The sequence below is a fragment of the Onychomys torridus genome, chromosome 5 (genome assembly GCF_903995425.1).
Source record: "Onychomys torridus chromosome 5, mOncTor1.1, whole genome shotgun sequence".
Classification (NCBI taxonomy): domain Eukaryota; kingdom Metazoa; phylum Chordata; class Mammalia; order Rodentia; family Cricetidae; genus Onychomys; species Onychomys torridus.
This window is the reverse complement of record NC_050447.1, coordinates 54789731-54814746: the sequence shown is the minus strand read 5'-3', so window position 1 is coordinate 54814746 and position 25016 is coordinate 54789731. Positions and strand designations below refer to the sequence as shown.

General features: G+C 42.3%; 2 protein-coding genes and 1 pseudogene across 5 annotated transcripts in view; all 3 read right to left on the bottom strand.

Moving 5' to 3' along the window:
• Nucleotides 1-2009, bottom strand: part of Tbce (tubulin folding cofactor E) — a 41525-nt gene extending 39516 nt beyond the window's left edge. For 2 of the 4 annotated variants that reach the window (XR_004944949.1, XM_036186878.1), the window contains exon 1: nt 1224-1326. The gene's annotated coding sequence lies outside the window, so the exon portion shown is untranslated. Of the gene's footprint in view, nt 1-1223; nt 1327-1938 lie in introns of those variants that run through there. The other 2 variants (XM_036186879.1, XM_036186880.1) reach the window with 2 other exon arrangements.
• Nucleotides 2010-10984: 8975 nt separating this feature from the next.
• Ggps1 (geranylgeranyl diphosphate synthase 1) lies at nt 10985-24892 on the bottom strand. Its single transcript, XM_036189109.1, has 4 exons — nt 24673-24892; nt 18117-18209; nt 15922-15992; nt 10985-12252 (listed from the first exon to the last, which is right to left on the bottom strand). Exons 2-4 carry the CDS (start codon nt 18184-18186, stop codon nt 11491-11493), a joined length of 903 nt encoding a protein of 300 aa, XP_036045002.1. The 5' UTR covers nt 18187-18209; nt 24673-24892; the 3' UTR covers nt 10985-11490.
• LOC118583825 lies at nt 12866-15857 on the bottom strand (annotated as a pseudogene).
• Nucleotides 24893-25016: the final 124 nt, after the last annotated feature.

The window sequence follows — 25016 nt, the reverse complement described above, 5'->3', positions numbered from 1 at the left end:
TAACAACAATAAATGCATTCTCAATGATGCACTGAAAATAAAAAAAAAAAAAATATGCCTTAAGCCGGGCAGTGGTAGTGCATGCCTTTAATCCCTGCACTCGGGAGGCAGAGCCAGGCGGATCTCTCAGAGTTCAAGCGAGATCCAGGATAGGCACCAAAACAAAATGGAGAAACCCTGTCTTGGAAACCCCACCCCACATAAAAAAAAAAAAAAAAAAATGTCTTATAAAATTGTCAACATTGGAGTGTGATGGCCCACATCTTTAATCCCAGCATTCTGGAGGCAGAAACAGGAGGATTTCTGTGAGTTGCAGGTCAATCGGGTCTACACACTGAGTTTCAAGACAGCCAGGACTACATAAAGACCCTATCTCAAAAAACAAGAACAAACAAACAAAAATTCCAGGTAGTAGGGTGTGTTTACAGCAGCACCCATAACATGAACACATAGAAAATTAAAACAAGAAGACATAAAAAGAAAGCAGGCACTATCAACAGACAGTGGACCTGGCTAATAGTCACACCAGACAAGAGAGCAGTCCCTCCCTTTATCTGCTGTCTGTCATTAGCATTTGTAAACCCTGTTGTTTCAACAAGCCTATTTCTTTGGGGATGGCCAAATCACATCCTAATTTGAATTCAACAGTTCACGTAACAGTCCCCAGATGGTGAAGTCTGTAAGAAATTTATTCCCAGGGTGTGGCGGCTCATGCATGTAAACTCAGCACTCCGGAGGCTGAGGCTAGAGGTTTGACACGAGTTCAAAGTCATCCTGGACTAAAATGTGAGCTCCACGTCCAGCAAAGAATCTTCGTTTTAAAAATTAGTTAATGCATTCATTGCCAGGCATGGTGGCTCGTGCGTGTAATCCTAGAAACAGGGAGGCTAAAGCATGAGGGCTGACGCTAGTTCGAAGCCAGCCTCAGATACATAGTGAGACCCAAGACGGCCTTGAGCTCAAAAACCAGGGCTTTCGTCCACAGTGACAGCCAGACAGGTCCTCGGGCGCCCGGCACAAACACCTGAGACCAGCACCTAGAAGACGCTGACTGAGGGGGCGCTTGGCGCAGGCGCACTAGCCTCCCGCCGGGTCAGCCCAGAACGCGCCCCGCCGACCCGAGAGAAGTCTCGGAACTTAATGAATGCTGAGCCACCTCAGGGTGAAATGGCGGTCCCAGTGGGCAACTCGTCACCTCAGCTCCACGACCTTACAACGCTCACCTGCCCTCAGCCCGTGGCTCAGCACCGCGGGCCCCTCACGGTCTCTCAGCGACGAAGTTTCCGGCCCTGGGCGGAAGTGCCGAGAGACCGGAAGTCCCTCATCCGCGGAGGAAGTGATGGCGGGAAACCAGTTCTACCCACCCAAACTTCACCCTTACCCTGGCGAGGTATGGCTCAGGTGGGCGACACCCCGAAGGACAACGGGAACAACCTAATTTTCGTACTGCAGTTGATCCAGGACAGCCCCAACGAATGCTAAAATTCATAGGTGGGCGTGGTGGCTCATGCCTACAACAAGCAGCACCCAGAAGGCTGAGGTAGGATTGAAGCCAGCTCAGGGTCGGGTGGGATGGGGTGGGGTAGCCTGGGCTGCATAAGAAGACCCTGTCTAAAATACAAAAATGTTTCATGCATATGGGGAGTCTATCTCTGTAGGGAGTTCGTAGTTATGGAGAAAACTGTAGTGTTGATCCCTCCAGAACTGGAAAGAAAATGATAACCAGTTAAGGAATAAGGCAGAATCAATAGTAAATGCAATGTTTTAAACTGAAAAGTCACCACTGTAAACAAGTAGTTACTGTGAATCAGGTTTTTTTTTTTTTTTTTTTTTTAAGATGTTAAAAGCCAGTAGCTATTTCATTGAAAACCAAGTAAGATGCTAAATACACATAATGATATGGCAAGAGGCCTCTCACAGAATTAAAGCACAGTATACCTGGGGCTGGGCATAAACTTAGTGGAAGAGCTCCGGCTTTGCTGGATCCAAGTCAGTTTGGTCATATATCACTACAAAAACAATAATAAAAGAAAGCTATAACTCAACCAAAGGGGAACTGTGTAACTTTGTAGCAGATGGCATTCATGACAATCTATTTTATTGCTCAACATTGAGAAATATCCTGTAGTGAACCTGTTGTCATTGATTCATGAAAGATAAAATAAGCTTTCCAGAAGCTTTCCTGTTTGAAATCCTTTCAGTAGGACTAAAGCATCCTACTCTTGCCTCAGTTCTCCAGTAGAAATATAGACCTTCAAGTAAGAAGTTTCGGTTTCAGGGATAACATTCCACTAAGATGGTGATGCTGTTTGTTCTGAGACAAGGTCTGATGTATCTTCGGTTGGCCTTAAAACTTGCCATATAGTCAAGACTGGCCTTGAACACTGGATTCTCTTGCCTTTATCTCTCAAGTGCTAAAATCTCAAACTTGCACCATCATGCCAGTATCTCCATATTTATTTTAACTTCATACTTCTCAAGGAATTATTTTTTTTTTTTGAGCTGAGGGTCGAACCCAGGGCCTTGCGCTTGCTAGGAGAGCACTCTACCACTGAGCTAAATCCCCAACCCTCAAGGAATTATTGATACAAAACATCTGCTCAAAAAGAGATAAGAGATTATTCTGAGCCAAATTTGAGTGACCTTGACCCAGAAACACTTAGTGAGTTTACCCTGAATGACATGTTACTATGGAAGAGATTATTTGAATTTTTACACACACACACACACACACACACACACACACACACACACACACACACACACACACACGTCATACATAAGAACACTTTCAAAATAAGTTGCTGGAACACAGAGTAGCAGATTACAAGAAAATTGGATCAATCACTTCAGTTTCAGAAGTCCTGTGATTTTAGCTTTAGGGTTGGTAGAAGCTAGTGGTCTGCTAAGTTTAACATTGCATTCCAAAAAACCTGACCTAACAGTCAAAGATGTTTAATTGACATCAAACTCATGATAATCTCTGTGCTTCCACCACCCAATTGATAAGATTACAGCTACGAGCCAACACACAGCCAAAATTGGATTTATAGTTACTGTTTGCAAATGTCTCTTAAATTTGGGCACATGTTGGGCTGGAGAGATGGCTCAGTAGTTAAGATCACTGACTGCTTTTCCAGAGGACCTGGGTTCAATTCTCAGCATCCACATGGCAGCTCACAACTGTCTGTAACTCCAATTCCAGGGGACCCGACACCCATGGCAAAACACCAATGCACGTAAAATAAATTTAAAAAACTGTGCACACATAAGCATACTGTTCTCAGGCGAAGGTAAACAAACACTGGCTATTTGACACTACAAAAGTTACTACAAAGATGTATTACTGAAAAATAGGATAGATTTAGAGGAAGTTTAGATAGCCCTGAGACAAGGCTATTGTAAGGGGCTGGGTAGTACTGAAAATCTTACACAAATTTCCATCTTCGCCCATTTGGCTTCTCCTGCAGCAGGGTATAGCAAGCACAGCTGCAAGAGATTACAAGCCCCTTTCTCGGTATTCTTGTAAGATTAGTTTGATTCCCCAGGACATCTGATCCCAGAGGGGATTGCTTTATATTTGGCTCTTGTCTGTTTTGTTTATTGTTATCTCAATAGGGTGACTGGTGTCATTCACTGACTTTTGAGGATCCCCTTCCTCCCTCCCCCCCCCCCTCAGTTCTTTTTGCCTTTTAGAAGAATAGAAAAGATGATTAGAGGTTTTCCATATGTCATGTTCAAGATCATTGCTCCTGTGAAAGAAGGAAGTCTGGTGTGCTTCCAAAAGCCATGTACCAATAAATGAATTGGGTGCTGTACACCTTTGAAAAAGTATAATATCCCAAATTTTTTCCTAATTGAAACTGTATGGGGTTTGTCTTGAAAGCAACTTAGAAACTCTTACTACTTGCTGGGCCTGGTGGCATACACCTTTAATCCCAGCACTCAGAAGCGGGAGGCAGAAGCAGGTAGATCTCAGTGAATTAGAGGTCAACCTGGTCCAGAGAGCAAGTTCCCGGCCATCTGGAGCTACATAGTGAGATCTTGTCTCCAAAAAGAAGATGAGGAGCAGGATGGTGAGGAGGGGAAAACAAAGGACAGAAATTTCATTATCTTTACCCTGGGGAGGGATTTTTTTTTAATGTGATAAGATTTTTAAATGCATACCTTCAATATCTGTAAGGATCTTTGCTTTCTTTGGTTTAACAGTTATCTCTATTTTTCCTAAGGTAGTAAGGAAAAAAGGAACACTCTGGATTCTCTTGAGGAAGCCCTGGGCTAGGCTGTGTCTGTTGGAATTTTCTTTGGGCCACCAACCAGCTCCCAAATAAAGACATGGAGACTTATTGTTAATTATAAATGCTCCGCCTTAGCTCAGGCTTATCCCATTAGCTCTTTTAATTTAACCTGTTTCTATTCATCTGTGTTTTGCCTTGGAGCTTTTTACCTTTCATTCTGTATGACCTATATGTTCCTGCTTCCTCCGTGTCTGGCTGGGCCCTAGCTTCTCCCTGATGTCTCCTTTTCTTCCTTCCTCAAGCCTAAATTCCTCCTCCTACTTACTCTTCCTGCTTGGAAGTTGTGGTGATATTTTATTTGTATGTTAATAAATAAAGTTGCCTGGAGATCAGAGGTCAAATAGCCATTAAGCAGAAGTCCAGCAGCAGTGGTAGCACACATGCTCTTAATCTGATCACATGGCAGCGTTTAATCGCAGTACCAACCATAGAGACCTGGAGGTCTGTATAGACAGGCAGTGACGAAGAAGTCATGTGACTGGGCTTAGAGCCAATGAGAAAGCAGAACAGAAAGGCAATAAAAACACAAGCCAGACAGGAAGAAGCTCTCTCTGGGGAAACTACAGCTGGTAGTAAGCTAAGGCTAGTTGTGGCTATTACTCTGATCTCTTTGCTATTACCCCTGTATTTGGCTCTGTGTTTCTTATTTACTAAGACCGTTTAGAAATTTGTCTATAGGAAGTCTTGCCTATACCTCCTACCTCGCTATTGCTGTTCAGCTGAGGATCGAACCCAGGGCCTTGTGCTTGCTAGGCAAGTGCTCTACCACTGAGCTAAATCCCCAACCCGCTGTTCAGCTTTTTATTAGACCAATCAGGTGCCTTAGGTAGGCAAGGTAAAATAGCAACACATCTTTACATATTTAAACAAATGCAACACCTCTTTACATAGTTAAACAAACATTCTGCAACATAAACAATGTAACACATCTTTTTGTAGTTAAATATTTGGCAACAACCTTGACTTCCACTCAAGGTTTCTCTGAGGTCTTTGTCCTTTTTGGACAGCATACACAAGCATTTTTATTATTATATTTGTTTCATAATCTCTTTTGAAGTGACTTTTTACACTAGGTACATGTAACTTTGTCTTTCTCAATATAGACAATTTGATAGTTTGAATGTAATTGGTCCCCATAATCTCATAGGGAGTGGCACTATTAGTAGGTGTGGCTTTGTTTGAGTGGGTGTGGTCTTGTTGGAATTGTGTCACATGGGGCAGTCTTTAAGGTTTTCTATGCTCAGGATACCACCCAGTGTCTTAGTCAGCTTCCTATTGCCTGCAAGATGTGGGACTTCAGCTACTTCTCCAGCACCACGTCTGCCTGCACATTGCCATGCTCCCCACCATGATGATAATGGATTGAACCTCTGAAACTGTAAGTAAGCTACCCCAATTAAATGTTTCACTTTATAAGAGTTGCTGTGGTCATGGTGTCTGTTCACAGCAATAAAAAACCCTAACAGATGGACTCAAGGGAAAGGCAAGGAGGAAAAAAAATGAAAAAGTCAGCTGGGTCTAGTTCATCTCCTGACCTGGGAGCTTAGCTATTTTTGCTGTGAATTCATAGTTTTGAGAGTAACATATGTTTCCTTTTTCTAACAATTTTTTGAAGACAGTTTCACCAGAATATAGCCCAGTTTTCAGGGTGCTTGCCTAGCATACATAAGGCCTTAGGTTTGATTACCAGCACTGCATAAGATGGCATGGTATCACACACCTTTAAGCCCAGCATCTGGGAGATGGAGGCACTAGAACAGCTCAAGGTCATCCTTGACTGTGGATTTAGTTTGAGGCCATCCTGGACTGGGAGGAAGGAAGAAAGGAGAGAGAAGGGGGGAAAGGAGAGAGGGAGGGAGGGAGGGAAGGAGGAAGGAAGGGAAGAAAAGAAAAAGAGGAGGAGGAGGAGGAGGAGGAAGAGGAAGAAATGGGATGGGGAAAATCACACATAAAAGAAGGTACAAAGGCAGAGAAAATGAGAACAGATACACCATATAAAAAAATCAGATACAACATATAAATTTTCTATTCTTCAACATCAGGGGTCTTCCTCAAGTTTTTCACATCATTTTTTTTTCCAGACAGGGTCTCTTGGATATGCTTTACAGATTTGATTTAAAGAATATGCTTGGCCAGGCATTGGTAGTGCACACTTTTAATCCCAGCACTCGGGAGGCAGAGGCAGGCAGATCTCTATGAGTTCAAGGCCAGCCTGGGCTACAGAGTAAGTTCCAGGAAAGGCACAAAGCTACACAGAGAAACCATGTCTCAAAAAACCTAAATAAATAAATAAATAAATAAATAAAAAATATGCTTTACAGATTCAGTTAGAATGGCTTGTCAGAGCACCTGTCTCTGCTTCCTAAGTACTGAGATTATATGGTGCACACTGACATATTCTGATTTTGTGTGGATGCTGGGGGTCAAAACTCAGATCTTTGGGGCTAAAGAGATGGCTCAGCAATTAATTAAAAGCACTGGCTGCTCTTTCAGAGATCCTGAGTTCAATGTCCAGCAATCGCATCTAGAGTAGGATCCGATGCATATGGTTGTACATGCAGATAGAGCATTCACATTCATAAAATAAATAAATAAACAAACAAACAAACAAATAAATCTTAAAACAAAATCAAACTCAGATCCTTATGTATATGAAGTAAGAACTTGACAGACTGGGCCATCTCTGTCTAAATTTATACTTCAAACAAACCACAAACCCACTTTCACAAAACTTATTAGAAAATCTGAGTCTTTCTGAATTCCTACTTTGTGTTTTAAAAAGCCACATCTTATTTTAATAACCTCTGCTTCCTTAACTCAGTACTTTGGTTTCTTGAGACAAAGGTCTGAGTATGCAGACCATCTGGGCTCTAACTCGCTATGGAGGTCAGAGTGTACTTGAACTCATAATTTTCTTACCTCAGCTTTAGTGTTATTACAGGTTTGTGCTACTTCGTCTATTCTCTTTGCTCCATTTTGTATGTCCAGTTCTTTAACTGACTTAACCTGTGAGGTTTGATAAACCATTATAGTCTTAAAAAGCAATGACATTTTTGTCAGAATATTCATCAAAACCAAATCTCTTTAAAACACTCCTCAAATGTTTACTTCCAGTTTACAACTTCTATTAAGTAACTGGGCAAGTTTCAGTAAGATTTACACACCATCCAACTGCTTACCATTATTGCTAAACTACCTCAATGTGGTGGTCTGAATAAGAGAGACCCTCATAGGCTTATATTTTTGAGTACTAAGTCACCAGGGAGTGGAACTCTTTGCTAGAACTAGAAGGATTAGGAGGTGTGGCTTTGTTGGAGGGAGTGTGTCACTAGGGGCTTTGAGGTTTCAAAAGCTCAAGCCAGGTCCAGACTCTGCCTGCTGCCTACAGATAAGGATGTAGTTTTTAGTTATTGCTCCAGCGCCATGAGTGTCACCACATTCCTGCCATGTTGTGGACTGGACTAATTGAAATTACAAACCCCCAATTAAATGCTTTCTTTTATAAGAGTTGCCTTGGTCATGCGGTTGTCATAACAATAGAACACTGACTAAGACATTCACCCAACTGAGATCCAGCTATCTTGTTTCATGGATTATCTCTTCAGATATAGCTTTCTTTTTAAATACAGTGATAAACAATGATAAACAATACAAAGTTGGTGATTCTTCTAAAGTAGTGTTGTATAAAGAATATGCTTTGTTGGGGAGTGATGGTACATGCTTTTTTTTTTTTTTCCTTTTTGGTTTTTTGAGACAGGGTTTCTCTGTGTAGCTTTAGTGCCTTTCCTGGAACTCACTCTAACTCAGGCCTGTCTCTGCCTCCCTAGTGCTAGAATTAAAGGCCATGCCACCACCCCCTATGCCCCAGTAATGGTACATGCTTTTAATCCCTGCAGTCTGGACATAGAAACTGGCAGATCTCTGAGATCAAACCTACTTATCAAGCTCTAGGCCAGCAAGGGCTACAAAAACAAACAAACAAACAAACAAACAAACAAAAGGCGGGACAAATATTTCCCAGGCATTTCTGTGTCAGTGACCATTAACTGCTAGGAAACACTGTACACAGCTGACTTGAACTAACAGGTTAACACTGAAATTTATATCACTGAATTTTTTTTTTTTTGTATTTCCTTTTTAACCAAGCTGTACATAGCAAAATGCCTAACATTACAGCTAAATCTCAATATATCAAATAATCTAAATATGAAAAGATAAATTAAAATGAGTAGAGTGAATCTGTAGTTAGCCAAGTGGGTGGTCAGGTTAAGAAAGTAAAATGTCAACTATATTATATATGAACTCACAATACTGTGAGCCCTTTTCTGTATGTGAAACTTTTTTTTTTGAGAGTCTCACTGTTACCTCGACTGGCCTGAAACTCTTATTTAGACCAGATCACAGATCTGTCTGCCTCTGCCTCCTGAGCGCTGGGATTACAGATATATAAATACACATTTCTTTCTGCTTTCCCATAGCACAGGGCTTAACATGAGCCATAGGACAATTCCTACTAAGGATGACAGCCTGAGATGGGGCGAGGCCCTTAGGAGTAGGGAGGGAAGGGAAGGGAAAGGAATCTAGAGCTCGAGAGCTCCTTTGGCCTAAGGCTGTAGGACAAATTCTTACAAAACCCAGGTCAGGCCCAGCCCACTATGTAGTCAATAAGGACCTTGAACTTTTGGTCCCAGTTTCCCATCCTAACTGCTAAGATTACAGGCATGTGCCACCTCATCTGGTTTGTTTTTAGAAATAAAAGGCAGAAGACTTGAAGGCAGATTTGAAATAAAAGAGTAGAAAGTTAGGAGGCTTCACATCTGATAGGTGGAGAGTGGAAAAGGTAATAGGAGAACATAAGATTGCTAGGTGAGGAATCTCCTTTTCTGTTAGGAAAGGAAGATGAGAGAAATAATACAGGTTACTCTGGGGGAAGGCTGCTCAAGGAGGCAGTAGTGACGACCCCAGCAGCCAGAACATTCCCTAATAACACTGGAAGCCAAAGAATGCAGGTGGCTGAATGTGCTCAGAACTGGCAGAGGGCTTCCGAAGATCTCCCAAGGGGAATGAATGGGGAATAGAAGTTAGAGGAGGGGCAGTGGGAGATCAGAACAGATGAACTAAGACCTTGCTAGACCCAGGACTGGACTGGAATCCCAGCTACTCCAGAGGCTGAAGGAAGATAAGGCCAATAATAGCTTAGACAACAAAGCCAGACCTCATCTCAAGAAAATAAAAATCTTGCTGAGCCAAGTCATGTAAGGCAATATAACTGACATTTATTCTTGTAGATCTGGTAAATAAAATTAATGTTTTTCTGAAGCTGCATGAAACAGAAAATATTAAAAAGTCTCAACCAGGCAGTGGTGGCACACTCCTTTAGGTCCAGCACTCAGAAGGCAGAGGCAGGTGGATCACTGTGAGTTCAAGGCCAGCCTGGTCTACAAAGTGTGTTCTAGGACAACCAGGGCTACACAGAGAAACCCTCTCTTTCAAAAAAAAAAAAAAAAAAAAAAAAAAAAAAAAAAAAAAACCCACAAAGTAACAACAACAACAGAAGTCTCTGACAAGAGGATAGCTGAAGAATTTCTTAGGCAGGAAAAGCATTACTGCAGAACAAATCTTTTTTTTTTTTTTGAGACAGGGTTCTGTATAGCTCTGGCTATCCTGGAACTCACTCTGTAGACCAGGCTACCCCCCCCACCCCCCAAGATCTGCCTGTCTCTGCCTCCTGAGTGCTGGGATTAAAGGTGTGCACAAATAAAATCATCTTATTAAAGGAACAAAGATACTCATTACATTCTGGCTGTCCTCTGAATTAACTGTGACCACAGACCAAGTAAAGAATGGAATTATGATTACTGGATAATCTGACTCCAATTCACTATTGAGCATTTCTGTTACTGACAAAGGCAAGACAAGAATGACAGAAGAATCATGAATTAGTACCAGGCCAAAATTAATTTGATTAGGCAAGAAAATAAATCAACTTACACATTCTTTGTCAGGCATGGTGGGACACACCTTTTATCCTAGCATTCAGGAGGCAGAGGCTAGGCTGGTGGATCCTTTGATCCTTGAGTCCTGCTAGAATTGTATAGTGAAGCCTGTCAAAAAAATTTTTTTTTCTTTTGAGACAAAGTCTCAGGTAGCCTAGACTAGCCTCAAACTCATATAGCTTCTGATCTTCCTGACTATACCTCTGGATTGCTGGAGTTACAAGTATGTTCCACAAAACACTTTTTCTATATTTTCTTCATTCACAGAGAAACAACATTATACACAGATATAATCAGTTTGGGGCAGAAAAATGTTACAAGAAGACACACACACACACACACACACACACACACACACACACACACACACACACACACAAAGAAAAATAAATTGGGACCAGGATGTGAACTTCATTAAGTGGAGCCTCCTTGCTAAAAAAGCAATTTGTGTGGTGTTAAGGATGGAAACAAGCAAAGGAGTGAGAAGAGTATTTACTGCTTTCATTGTGTCTTTTCAGACTTTGGTATAGGCCTTCAAAGAGACAAAACTGACATACTCTTAGTATCATTTAGGGAAAAGACAGCAGTTTTTTGGTCTTTAGCTAAAGACTTGTCTAGGAAGTCCCTGTTTTGAACTGAAGCACCAGTGAATTGGGAAGCATCCATATCATACAGTTACAAAGCAGAAAGTTTCTTGGAAAATGTCTTTTTTATTCATAAATCCAGAACATGTGTGGTAGTAGAGACAGTTGGACACATTTACCGTCTGACATTTCTAAGGCTCCTGGTACTTTCAACTTTGTGTTTTTAAAAAATTAAAAAAAAAAAAAATCTAATTTGTATGAGTGTTTTGTCTATGTGTGTGTCAGTGTATTACGTGCATGTCTGCTACCTGCAAAGGTCAGAAGAGGTCATCAGATCATTGGAACTGGAGTTCTAGATTAGATGGTGGTGAACTTCTATATGGGTACTGGGAATTGAACCTGGGTTCTCTGCAAGCCTCTTAACCACTGAGCCATCACTCTAGCTCTCGAGTTTGTATTTTTATGCAAAGGGATTCTGACAATGAAATATTTTCACCCACATCATCCTTATTTACTCAGTTTTTGGAGACTAGTACTTGAGAAGATAAACAGGAAGCCACTCCACATTTTTGACTGAAAGAAGCTATTGAGTCTAACCAAAATAGGCAAATATTATTCATTTTCTTCTGTGAACATCTTACTTAAATGCTTCACTAAAGCCACTAGTGCAGGGTTCCCACCACAGGCCTCAATTTGTTTGTAGGCTTTAGCTTCAAGCTCTCTCAGGGTGTATCGAGTATATTCAAAAGAACCTACATCCTCCAGGTACTGCACACAGTATTTTTTAATATCTATATTTTCTGTTCTTTGGCGCAGGATATTCTGTACCTGGGTGCTTTCTGGCCTTGACCAAATGGCATGAATAGTGGGGAATGAGAACTTCCCTTCTGTCAGGTCTTCACAGAAACTTTTGTTTTCACTGTATTCTTTGGAGTGTAGATTGGCATAATCATCTCTAATCTGGAAGAAGAGCCCAAGTGTATCAAGAAGTGGCTTTAAATCTTCTTTGTATTCAGAGAACAACTGCATGAGACCCACTGCTAGTCCAAACAATCCACCTGTCTTCTGCAACACCATGGCTTTGTATTCTTCCTCAGTGGGACAGGTGTAGGTGTCCCTCCAGTAAATATCTAGGCCTTGTCCCTGATGGAGTTCCAAAAGTTGGCGTGTGAAAAGCTTTACAGCATCTGGGTGATCAAGTGTTAAGACTTTCTCTAGGCCAAGGAAATAGACATAATTGGCAGAATTGATGACAGATGGGATTCCATAGATGCTATGCGCCACTGGAAAACCACGTCTGAGCTTTGAATTGTCTTCAATATCATCAATGAGTAGGCTGGCGTTATGCAACATTTCAGTTACTTCAATGATAATCTAGAGGAAAACAACCAAAATAGAAAGAAAATTTCACTAACATATACACATACAACACGTACATGTAAAGAGATACAACCACATACATACAGAGATATACAAAGACTAAAGCACAAATGTGTACATGCACACAGTGAGAGTTTTTTAAAAGATTTATTTCTATTATTTTTAATTTGTGTATGTGTCAGTGTATGAGTATGTGCATGTGAGTGCAGGTGCCCTTGGAGGCCAGAGATATCGGATTCCCTTGGATCTAGAGTTATAGGCAGTTGTGAGGTGCCTGATGCGGGTGCTGGGAATTGAACTTAGGTCCTCTGCAAGAGCAGTATATGCTCTTAATGAACCTCAGAGCCATCTCTCAAACCCAGTTTTTTTTTTTTTTTTTTTTTTTTTTTTGAGACATAGTCTCCTTATGTAGCCAGCTCCTAAGGGCTGGGATTCCATGTGTGTACCACCATGGTACATGCTTGCCAAAACAGGTTATACTTAACAATATTACTAAAAGTGCCCCCCCCCCCATTGCTGTTGCTGTGTTTTACCATAAATCTGTCAGCCAGATAGGATTTCTTTTCTTTCTTTCTTTCTTTTTTTTTTTTAAGGTTAATCTGCTCTGTTAATCCCCACTTAAAGCCATTGTCATCTCCCTGACAGTAGACACATCCCTTCTAAAAGCCACCTTTTCTGTACAGGGTTGGGCCTTCAGGAAGCCAAACCAAAAGCAGAAACAGGATTTCAGAAACCAAAGGTGTGTGGTAGTAACTCCAAATAAATTAATCAGGCACAGAACACCACGCAGTCATGCTCAGATGGTGTCTACTGCTTTTTGAGGGGAAAGGGGCAAGAGGCTGGTGGGAGGGTACCTGGGAGGAAACAATGATTTTGTTTTGTTTTGTTTCTTGGTCATAAGAAACTGGACTATAAACGTGTGCCCTACACAAGCAGTTCATTTAGATATTTTCATGGATCTTTACAATTTTCACAGACAACCTATCCAGATCATTCTTTAAGTCATCCAGCAAGCCTTTGGCGGACTCCAGGTTGTTTTCATTTGTTTCAGTCTTGACAGAGTAGGCAACCAAGCTGTCCAAAGCAGTCCTGAGCATTTTCAAGTCTGACTCCACTTGGTCCACTAAGGATTTCAGGTTGTCTAGAGAGAAGAGTCTATCCAGGAAATCCTGGGAGGCAGGCCTGTGGCTTGGGCTTGGTCCTCATTGAACATTGAATGCACCTGTTCTTGCAGTGACTCCACAGTGCTGGAGAGTTCACCCACACTTTGCTGCAGCTCTTTTACTTCGCTCTGGCCAGCATCAGCTGGACCTCCCCCAGGCTACTCATTGTGCTGGCCATATCAGAGGAGGACCCCAGGCTTTCCAGGTGCTCCTGCAGCATAACCAGGAACTGCTCTTACTCCTGGCTCTTAGACAAGAGCGATTCCAGGCTCTCAGTGTGGTGAGCAAAGGGCACCTGCATAGAGTAGACTCCATCCTCTACATACTGGAGCCTGGCACCAAGGCCTTCAATCTGCTGCTGGAGTTTATCTAAGGCTTTGGAGTCTTTGAAGACAATGGCCTCCTCTGCTCCATGGGCCTCAGCCTTCAGCTCTTCTTCCAGTCTCCTGATGTCCTCCGGGAGGCAAGAGGACGACTCCTCAGACCGCAAAAGCTTCTCCATGAGGGGCTCCAATGCCAGGCTCTTGCTTGAACCCATGTTGTTCCTGCTTGAGGCTCACTAGCTCCTGGACCTCTATGTAGACATCAGATTCCATGGCCTGAAGGGAACTCTACAGGGCCTCAATGTCTATTGGTGAAATTATTAAGGCCACTCCACATAGTTAAAAGGGAGGTGTATTTTGTGGGGTAACTTACAAATGAAGGGATAGGTTATAGGGTCTGGCAAAGGTATGGCGCAGTCCGGCGGTGTTCTCTGGAGGACTCTGCTCGGTCTACCTCCAGTGTCCAGGGTCCCGGAACCAAAAGAAACCTCTCCTCTCGATCCTGGGTCTTCAGCTTCCTCCCTCAGCCCCGCCTTGTGGGCGTGACCATTACCGAAGGCTCGTTGGGGGTTGGAACTTCCAGGCCAAGGCTGGGATGGCTACCCACTACAAATGTCCCTCTCCCTGGACTTCACAGAGGCCTGGACATCCTTCAGGGCTTTCAGAATTTTCAGGTTCTGATTTCTAGTGCCCTTGGATTCTTCCAGGGAGGCAACCTTTATCTTGACGTCATTTATCTCTTTCTGGCTCCTCTTTGGGACATCAGTGAAGATGGAGATTTGTCATTGATGGACTTGGTGAGCTCCTTAAGGTGCTCCTTGATCACGTTCTCCAAGGATGTGAAATCCCAATCTTGGGCATCCTTGACCACATGGATCCTGTCAGACAGATCTTTGAGAATCTCATTCTGTGGCTTCTGCAGAACTTCGCTGATAACGGTTCATCTAGCTGTCCCCCTGATTCACAGCTTTCTCTGTGAGGTCCTGTTTATGTTGAGAACTTCTCAAGATGGACTTGAAAGTCCCAAATATGGCTTGTAGAGGTTATACCTTCTGCTTGACACCCTGTAGGCTCTGGCCCAGCTCGTCCCTTGGCCGTGCTGGACCTGCTGGACCTCCTCCAGGATGTGATGGAGAAAGCCCTGAAGGAGGTCCAGGCCTCTGTGAAGTCCAGCCACGTGCTCTGGCCTGAGCGCTTTAGGGCCTGAGCCAGGGGTCTGTAAACTCACAACCAGTCTAGCCAATAGGAGCTCTGGCCACGTGAGTTAGAGATCTGGCTGCAAGTAATTCCAGCTGTGTGTAGCCTGACTGCTTGTAGCTACGGTCTAGTTCTTGTAGCCACGGTCTAGTGCTTGTAGCCCATCTAGCTCAGTCGGTAGAGCATGACACTCTTAATCTCAGGGTTGTGGGTTCAGGCCCCACGTTGGGCGCCAATTGTAGACTAATTTCTAAACAGTCTTATTAAGTAAGAAACACAGCCAAATATAGAGGTATAAGCCACACAGATCAGAGCAATAGCTGCCAACTAACCTTAGCTTACCACCTCGCCATAGCTTCCCCAAAGAGCTTCTTTCTGTCTAACCTGCGCCTTTATTGCCTTCCTGTTCTGCCCTCTCATTGGCTCTAAGCCCAGCCACATCACTTCCTCAACACTGCCTGTCTATACAGACCTCCAAGTCTCTATGGTTGGTACTGGGATTAAAGGTGTGTGTCAACATGCTTGGCTCTGGCCTTGAACACACAGAGACTCCACCTGCCATGTGATCAGATTAAGGGCATGTGCCACCACTGCCTGACTTCTGTTTATGGCTCGCTCTGATCTCCTCTGATCTCCAGGCAAACTATTTATTAACATAAAAATAAAATATCACATTTCAGCACAAATAAAATGTTACCACATATTACCAAATTATTAAAGTCTCAGTTGTTTTAAGCTTTTATAAGTAATAAATATTTAGCAACCTCAATATATAATATTGTGTAAACATTAACAGAATAAGGATCTTGCAGTACTTTTACATGACACCTACTAATTCCTTGGTGATTAAATGCAGAAGATTAGAACTGCCTAAGGGCTGGGGATGTGGCTCAGTGACAAAGCACTTGTCCAGCATGCTCGAAGGCCAGAACTGGACGCACAGTAGGACAAAACGGAGACAAAATGGACTGCTTAGATACCTGTAGTTTGTCTTCTGGAACTTTCAGCCAGTGATTAAATGCCTGTGAAAGTTTGGTTCTCACCTGTTTACCTGCAATTAAAACAGAATATGACAAAGAAAACATTATTTTACTTAAAAACATAATTTCAAGAAACACTTATTTGAGTTTCTATGATCATGTGCATTTCACAGTGCACTTGTGGAGGTCAGAAGACAGCCTGCAGGAATATGTTGGTCCTGGAGATGAAGTCAGAGCTTAGGCATGGCGACAAGCACCTTTACTGCCTAAGCTATCTCACTGGCTTCCAAAATGTGATTACAAGAAAAATTGAAAAACTTGCTTCCAAACTGATCAGACTTAATAAGACAGTCACAGCAACCCATTTCCTTCCCCACCAAATACCCCTCAGATTTTCCAATGTAAAAGAATAGTGGGGGTGGATTACCCTCTTCATTTTATCATTCACACTACACTTGGGTGGGTAGAGAGATGGCTCAGCATTAAAGAGCTTTTGCTGCTCTTGTAGAGGTCCCAAGTTTGGTTCCCAGCACCCATGTCATGTGGCTCACAACCATATGTAACTTTAGCTCCAGGTGATCCAACACCCTCTTCAGTCCTCTGTGAGTACCCACACTCATGAACACATATTTCCTACCCCAGCACATATATACACACAATTAAAGATCAAAAGGCACAGCTTTTTAAAATGGGGGCCAACAAGAAAGTCTAAAACATTTCAGTGAGTTTTAATCTTATTGGAGGTGGAATGGTCATTTTTAGAAAATACACTTTAATCTCTTTCTGAAAAACAAAGACAATCTGTTCAGGGACAATTAGTTAACACTATCTGTTACACAAAACTTTGAAGCATTTTGCAAATGAATTTCCTCATAAAATTATCCATCATTCCTTTAAATTAAGGTTTTAGAGACTAGGACAACTTCAGTTTACATATCCTAAGTTTAAACAAGTGCTAGCCTTTGTTGTTGATTAGGGCCACTAGCTTTCTAATAGCATTTTCTTTTTCTTGTGGAAGGCTTGCGAAAGATCTTTCGGTAGTAGTTGCCAGTAGAAGTTAAATTAGCCTAAACATAAAGCAATGGTAGATAAAATTCACAAACAGTTCATTTAGTACAAATATCGTATCCCGTCTAATACTGCAAATTCAGAATAGGGCTCAAGAAAATAGTTACATAAAAGTTAAGTTTCGGAGGCTAGAGAGATGGCTCTGAGGTTAAGAGCACTTGCTACTCCTCCAGAAGTTCCAGGTTGGATTCCCAGCATACACATGGTGGCCCAGAACCATAACTGTAACTTCAGTCCTAGGGGAACTGACCTCCCCTTCTGACCTCTTCAGGCACTAGGCATACATGTGGTGTCCAGACACACATAGCCAAAATCTCCATATACATAAAATAAAAACTTAAAAAGGGGAAAAAAAGTTAAGTTTCAGTCTGGGTATAGTGGTGCACACCTTTAATCCTAGCACTTGGGAGATAGACCTCTGTGAGTTTAAGGTCAGCAAGACACTGACTCAAAAAAAAAAAAAAAAGTTAAGTTTTAGAAGTAAATGTGACTAGGGCAAAGCCTAATGACATGAATTCCATCCCCAGGATTCTCTGAGCTCCACGTATATTCACACTCAATACATTAATGAGGGGGAAAAAAGGAGTTGGGTTGGACAGATGGCTCAGAGATTAAGAATGAGTTAAGGGTTAAGGTCCTGTAGAGGACCTGGGTTTGTCCTAGCACCTACATCACAGGTAGCTCACAACAGGCTAAGACTCTAGCTCCAGAGGATATAACATCCTCTTCTGACCACAGGCATTTACACACATGTGCATATACCCTCCCACAGACACATAATTAAAAGAAAGAAGGAATAACTTTTTAGGACTGGCCACAGTACACCTGTAATACCAGCACTTGGAAAGCAGAGGCAGGAGGATCACCACAAATTCCAGGCCAACCTGGGCTACTTAATGAATTCTAGGCCAACTTAGGGATGTATCAACGAGATCCTGTCTCAATAAAACAGAAAGCAAAACAGAAACACTTTCATTATATAGTTCTTTGAATAATTCTTCTTATAACGGTACTGCTTCAAATAGAAGATCTCAAGAACCATTTAAGTTAACGCTTCCTGTTGCTAACATTTACATAAACACTACTCTCTGAAAACTATGCTATACGGACAATAACTGAACTGTTACCTGGCAATTGAAGTAAGTACCTATAGGGCTCTAGAAGAATTCTTTCAGCTTTCTCTTGAGTCTTCTCCATGTTTTATAAATTTCAAAGCTGACCTGTTAAAAAGTAGAAATATAAAAATGATCTCATGAATCAAATTAAGTGCATAGGAATTTTTATCAAGGTACTTTTAAGACAGACAGACCTTAAATTTTATTTATATAGCAAAATGTTACATGTATAAAAACCTTGAAAAATTATGTAAAGCAAAAGGAGCAAGCCATAAAAGAACATGCTGTATGATCCTATTTATAGGAAATGTTCTGAATCAGGAAATCTACACAGATGGGAAAGCAGGTTAATGGTTTCTGGCTCAGAAAAAATAAGGACTGTTACTAATGAATAATGAAGGTGTGTGCACATGCTCACATGTGTGGTGTGTTTGTATATAGGATCAAAATGTTATTAGAATGTGGTGATGGCTGTACACTGTAACTGTAGTAAAATCTACGAAATTGTAATTAAAAAAAGTTTTTGAAAGGTCTTATGGTGTAGCTCAGAATGGCTTCTAATTTGTGACTGCCCTGCCTCATGGTTTTCAGTGCTGAAATTACAGACATGCATCATCATATCTAGCTTGTCCTCAGATGGGGTCTTATTATGGTCCCCAAGCTAGGCTTGAAACTGTGGGTTCAAGCCACCAAATCCATCTTAATTATACATTCTGAATGGGTGGTATACAAATTATACCTCAAGTTTCTAAAAAGAAAAATTCTTCATTCCACTGATTACATTGATCAGAATGTTTAGTTGATTTTTAAGTAGTTTTCTTAGATGACTTATAGTAAGTTTTCCTAGTTAATTAACCATAAAGGGCTTAAATTACTGACATCAAGTAAATGTCAGAACAAATTCACAAAAACAGACATTTCTCTAAATGATTACAAATATTCTATCAACCATCTTATGTATCCAGAGGGCCTAGTCCTGTCCCATGGGGGCTCCACAGCCACCAGTCCACAGTTCATGGGCTTCCACTAGTGTGGCCAGTCATCTCTGCACATCTTCCCATCATGATCTCGACGTCCCTTGCCTGCAGTAGCTCTCCTCTCTCTCATCAATTGGATTCCCGAAGCTCAGCCTGGTACCTGGCCGTGGATCTCTGAATCTGCCTCCATCTGTCACTGGACATAGGCTCTATGATGACTGCTAGGTTGGTCACCAGAGTAGACCGGTCCAGGCCCTCTTGAACTCTTTGGGGGGCACCCAGGCAGGAGGATCAAGATCTGTCCCTGGTCTATGGGCAGGCTTCTGGAATCTGGTGCCTGTGTTGTGACATCTTGCACAGCCTTGGTGCAGTGGGAAGGGGCTTGGACCTGCCTAGGCTCAGTGTACTGGGCTCTGCTGACTTCCCATGAGAGGCCTCAATTTGAGGGATGTGGGGTGGCTTGGGAAAGAGGGGTGGGGGGTGGGGGTGGGGGTCTGTGGATAGCATGTGGAATGAGTAGAAAAATTCTTAATAAAGAAAAATGAAAAAAAAAAACCAAATATTCTATCAATATTAAGATAGGTGTGCTTTGTAATTTGTGAAAAACATTTTTCAAATCAATAAATTTCAGAGATTGTTTTTAAGATGCATACTAATTTGGATACAATTATTATTTAAGAATTCCCTGTAGTGCCTTATGAATTTTGCCTTTACTTCAATATTTCCTAGAATATAAACTGTGGCATGTATGTACATATGAATTTTTTGAGAGACGATGTATGTAGTCTCAGGTAGCCTTGAACTCTTGATTCTTTTGCCTCTATTCCCAAATACTGGGATTACTACCTTGCCCAGCTTCATGGTCTTTGCAAGGGCTTCCTTTACTGGTGAGTCTTCTGTTTCTCTGCAAATATCTATGTCTACTTTTCTCCTCAGAGATCGGCTTTTCTAGTGACCATGATAACTCTGGCAAGCTTAGGTGTTATGAATTGTGTCTTTTTTGGGGAGCAACATTTAGGTTTTCAGAATCACAAGCTCTCCTTTAAAAATCTCTTATGGATTCACTGTGTATATGTAAATATAAAACCAAACAGAACATGGTTATATGATGGCAGTTCATGGTTATTGCTGGTCAAAGAACTAGCTACATATCACAGGTTTTGGAATCGGAAGGCACCTGTGCTGGTTAGTGTTGTCAACTTGACAGGCTCTAGAAGAGGGAGTCAGTTCTCTTCCATCATGTGAATCCCATGGACAGAACAACACAGGTTGTCAGGCTTCCTGGCAAACCCTTAACCTAGAGCCATCTGCTGACACTACATAAAATTAAAAGAAAGAATGAGTTAAGAGCTAAAAGCTATACTGACTTCCACACAAGTACTATGGCATGTGGATGCTCATACACATACATAATAAGTACCTATGATGAACAAAAATTTTTGTGTGTACATGTATTAATGTGTGTGAGTGCATGTTTGTATAGAGGCTATATAATAATAAGCCTTAGTCTTCAATCATTTTCCACCTTATATTTGAGACAGGATCTATCACTGAACCCAGGCCTTGCCAATTTAGCTAGACTGGCTGGCCAATGAGTTCCTGAGATATGCTTGTTCAGGCTTGGGCAAGTGCTGGGGTTAAAGATGGAGGGATGTGGAACTTGGCTCCTCATGCTTCATAGATGTTTTACTGACTGAGCCATCTCCCCTGCAACCTCAGTTTGTAACTCTTTATTGAAGACAGATAATAAATAAAATCAAGGAATGAAAGTGATATATTTATTGTTCAGGTTGCTCTTTAGAATCAAACACATACAAATGTGACTGTGCACGCTGAGCACTTTTTTTATTGTTTGCTTTTGGAGGCAGGGTTTCCCAATGTAGTTCAGGCTGCCCTAGAATGAACAATCCTCCTTTCTTAGCCTTCAGGTGCTAGGATTACATGTGTATCACCACGCCCAGTGAAAAGCATGCTTTAAAAAGTATTCATAGCCAGGCAGTGGTGGCACATGCCTTTAAACCCAGCACTTGGCAGGCTGGGAGGTAGGAGGATCTCTGTGAGATTGAGGCCAGCCTGGTCTACAAAGCAAGTTCTGGAACAGCCAGAGCTGCCACACAGAGAAACCCTGTCTGGGGACAGGGACGGGAAGGTATTCATTTATTTAAGTGTGTGTGTGTGTGTGTGTGTGTGTGTGTGTGTCTTAGTTACTGTTTTATTGCTGTAAAGAGACACTATGACCAGTCCAATATGGTGGTGCACATTTTAGTCACAGAACTTGAGAGGCAGAGGCAGGGGGAATCTCTGTGAGTTCAAAGCTAGTATGGTTTACATATATAGTTCCAAGACAGCAAGGGCTATGTAGTGACCCTGTTTCAAAACCAAAAACAACCTAAAAACAAAAAACACGACATTATGACTAAGGCAACTTATAAAAGAAAACATTTAATTGGAGGCTTGCTTACAGTTTCAGAGGGTGAGTCTCTGAACATCATGATGGAGATCTGGCAGTAAGCAGGCAGGCATGCATGGCACTGGAGCAGTATTTGAGAGCTTACATCTTATCCATAAGCCCGAGGCAGAAAGCTAACTAAGAATAGCATGAGCCTTGGAAACCCCAAAGGCTACCTCTAGTGACATACCTCCTCCAAAAAGTCCACACCTCCTAATCCTTCCCCAAAAAGTTCCACCAACTTTGGGGGGGCATTCTCATTTAAACCACTACAGTGGTGTATGAGGAACTTTGAGATTGATATTGGGTAATTTCTTTAACCTTCCCACCTTATATTTTGAAATAGTCTTTTATTGAAGCTGGAATTTGCTGGTTTGGCTAGACTGGCTGGCTAGCAATCCCCCAGTCCTCATGATTTCACAGCAAGGACTTTACCTACTGAGCCATTTCTCCAGCTTCAAGAGCTCATTTTTCGGTAGTTAATTCTTAGTATGTCAAACATCCACACAAAAAAATCAGCAACACACCAAAGCAGTTCAGCAATATGAATTCAGAGAGAAACATCCTAAATAGAAAAATTCTAGCCAAATGTGGTAGAACAAGTTTGTAATCCCAGCAGTTGGAAAGTGGGGAGAAGGATCAGGAGTTCAGGGCCAGCTCGGGCTACATGACATGTCTCAATCCCTTACTTCCTAAGGAAAAATAATCCATTAGCTTTGACTAGCAGTTACTATTAAGGGCGGTGGTGGTGTATGCCTTTAATCCCAGCACTCAGGAAGCAGAGGCAGGCAGATCTCTGTGAGTTCGAGGCCAGCCTGGTCTATAGAGTGAGCATCAGGTCAGGCTCCAAAGCTACACAGAGGCACCCTGTCTCGAAAAACCAAAACCCAAACCAAACCAAACCAAACCAACCAACCAAACAAACAAAAAAGAACATTACAAGGAAAAGAACTGTCATCTTAAAAATAGTTTAAAATATTCCAAATAGCAACTTAGACTGGCCTGGAACTCCCTATGTAGTCCAGGCTGGCTTTGAACTCTTGAGCTTTTTGGAGAGGTGGGATTACAGTTGTTAATGCTGGACATGTTACTTTGGTCTTAAGAGGTTAAAGATAAAGGTGATGCAAAGAAGGAAGACAAATAATGTTGGCAACAGATCATTTAAACATACGCTAAAATATACCTGTTCTTTTTCTGTTGGGTGAAGTCCAAAGCCTTGCATTTGATCTAACATTAACCTAAATCCTCAAGTCCCCAAGCATCTTTTATACAGTCCTCTCTTTTAAACCAGCTGGCAGCCATCTTTTCTCAATTAGGCAGCAAAAAGCATGCTGCTATCTTGTTTGCATTCTGGAAGACACATTTGACCTAACTTTAAATAATGAAGTCACCTTCAAGAATTTGCCTCTGGGTCAATAGCACAGGTAACTTTTGCACAGGAATTAAGAGTGACACATCCCTTAAACACTGAAGTGTCATGTTGTCGTCATGTCCCCCAGTCCCCCACAAAGGGTTTCTCTGTGTAACAGAGCCCTGGCTTTCCTGGAATCTGCTTTGTAGATAGGCTGGCCTCAAACTCAGAGATGTGCCTGCCTCTGCCTCCAAGAAAACCTGGTGTTTTTTTTTTTTTTTTAATCTTTAATATTTCTCTACTAGTGATGAATTTAAAAAAGTAATTTTTTGCTCATTCACAGTTTAACAGTACTCATATAAGTCAATTAATGTTCCCTTCCCAGAAAATATTTACATATAGTGGAGACTCGTGAGAACTTCAATGTCTGTAATTACTGACAGTCAATCTGTTTTGCACTTTAAGAGTCTAAGGCAGATTAAGAGTTCTATATACTCTTGACTTTTTTTTTTTTTTTTTAAACTAAGGACTGTCAATTGTCTTGGTTAGAATTTTCAGCTTTTCATGTAACTAGACTTAAGTGCTGAATGGCACGAACTCAGTTAATCTTATGTGGAATCACTATAGAATGCCTCAGTGCAAATCTGATACCAGTTTCCCACTTTAAAACTGAAAAGCTGTTGGAAATTTGTTTGAAAAAGAGATTAGTGTGTATTTATGCAAGCAGATCATTTTCCCTATTGAAATACTATTGCAGCTGCCCCTCTGATCTTCCTCCATCATTTTTCTTTTTCTTGAGACAGGATCTGTGTGGCCCAGGCTAGCCAGGAACTCATTAGTAGTTCAGGCTGGCCTTGGAATGGGTCAGCACCACAATGCTAAACTCTACTTCTGGGCGAGTTGTCATTTTAGCGATTCAAGTTGGGAATCCAAGATATCCTACTGCTCACTGGACCATTAGAGCAGATAAAACCTTTTTAATTTTGATTTCTGGTGACAGGCTAGTCCTGTGTAATCTAGGCTGGCCTACAATACACAGTAATAATCCTCCTGCTTCAGTCTCCAGAGTGCTGGGTTAAAATTCCTTAACCTGCCTTCTTCATCTCTCTGGGCCTCAGATACTGGGAAAGCTTTGTCCTGAAACGCGTTTCCAACATGTTCTTTCTGGGCTCTGCTTTCCTTTAGGCTTTTCTCTTAGGAACTCCTGCTTGCTTCTTGAGCCAAGCTCGATCCTCATTCCCTCAGAAAAACCTCTCTATACTTCTCTAAGCCAAAGCTCTAATTCACATCCTCCTATCACGCTTCACTTTGTCTGACCAGACACGTTCAGGAAGTTGCACAAGGTCCATCCCGTCTTTCCACAAGAGGACTGAATGAACGTTTCTCCTTAACACCTCAGAGGATAAAATCGCGCATCAGCACGCACACAAATATCGAAAATTCCATGCAGAGTATTTCTCTCTGTTTTTTATAGGCAGGCTCTGGCCTGAAACTAGCTAAACATATGGGTCCCCGAGAAACGTAGCTTTCACTCCAAGTCTGAGGAAAAAGGGCTCCACACCCGCAGTGGTGCAATAAGCTCCCAGGCTGGCTTTTCCCCTGCGCCGCATCAGTGCCCTTCCGCTCCTCAGAGCCCCTCTGCCTCCCCCGCGTCCCAGCACCCAGCCGCCAGTCACCCCAAGCCGGGTCAGCATCCGGGTCCTCTTCCTCCTTTCTTCTTCCTCCTCGGTACCGCCCCCTCCCCCGCTCCCCATCCGGGTCCCCCCCCCTTGCCCCCGCGCCGCTGCTCACGGTTCCACGATGATCTCAGACTTCAAGCCGCCGGTCGGAGACAAACAGTACCCACATCAATTTCTCACTTTATAGTTCAGACCTCGGCTCTTCCCGAGGCCTCCTTGGAGCCCTCCCCCTACTTCCCCACAGAAATCTCCGCCCTCCTCAGCGGCCAGCGACGCCGCATTACTGGGTGCAAGAAAATACGCCATCCCTGGCATACTGCGCAGGCGTCGTATGTCACCTCCCTCTGCGTTATGGCCGCGCCCCCTTCCCCCCTCCCCGCTCCGGTCGAACGCAGGCAAGAGGCATTGCGGTCTTGGTAGTTCTTATGTCCGAGAGTTTGCCAATTGGCCCGGAAG

Coding starts and splice junctions, on each gene's coding strand:
- Ggps1 (XM_036189109.1), bottom strand. CDS start 18,186: ATGGAGAAGACTCAAGAGAAAGCTGAAAGAATTCTTCTAGAGCCCTAT. Junction 15,993..18,116: donor GTACTTACTTCAATTGCCAG/GTAACAGTTCAG, acceptor TTTTAATTGCAG/GTAAACAGGTGAGAACCAAA. Junction 12,253..15,921: donor TTCCAGAAGACAAACTACAG/GTATCTAAGCAG, acceptor GTTTTCCTCTAG/ATTATCATTGAAGTAACTGA.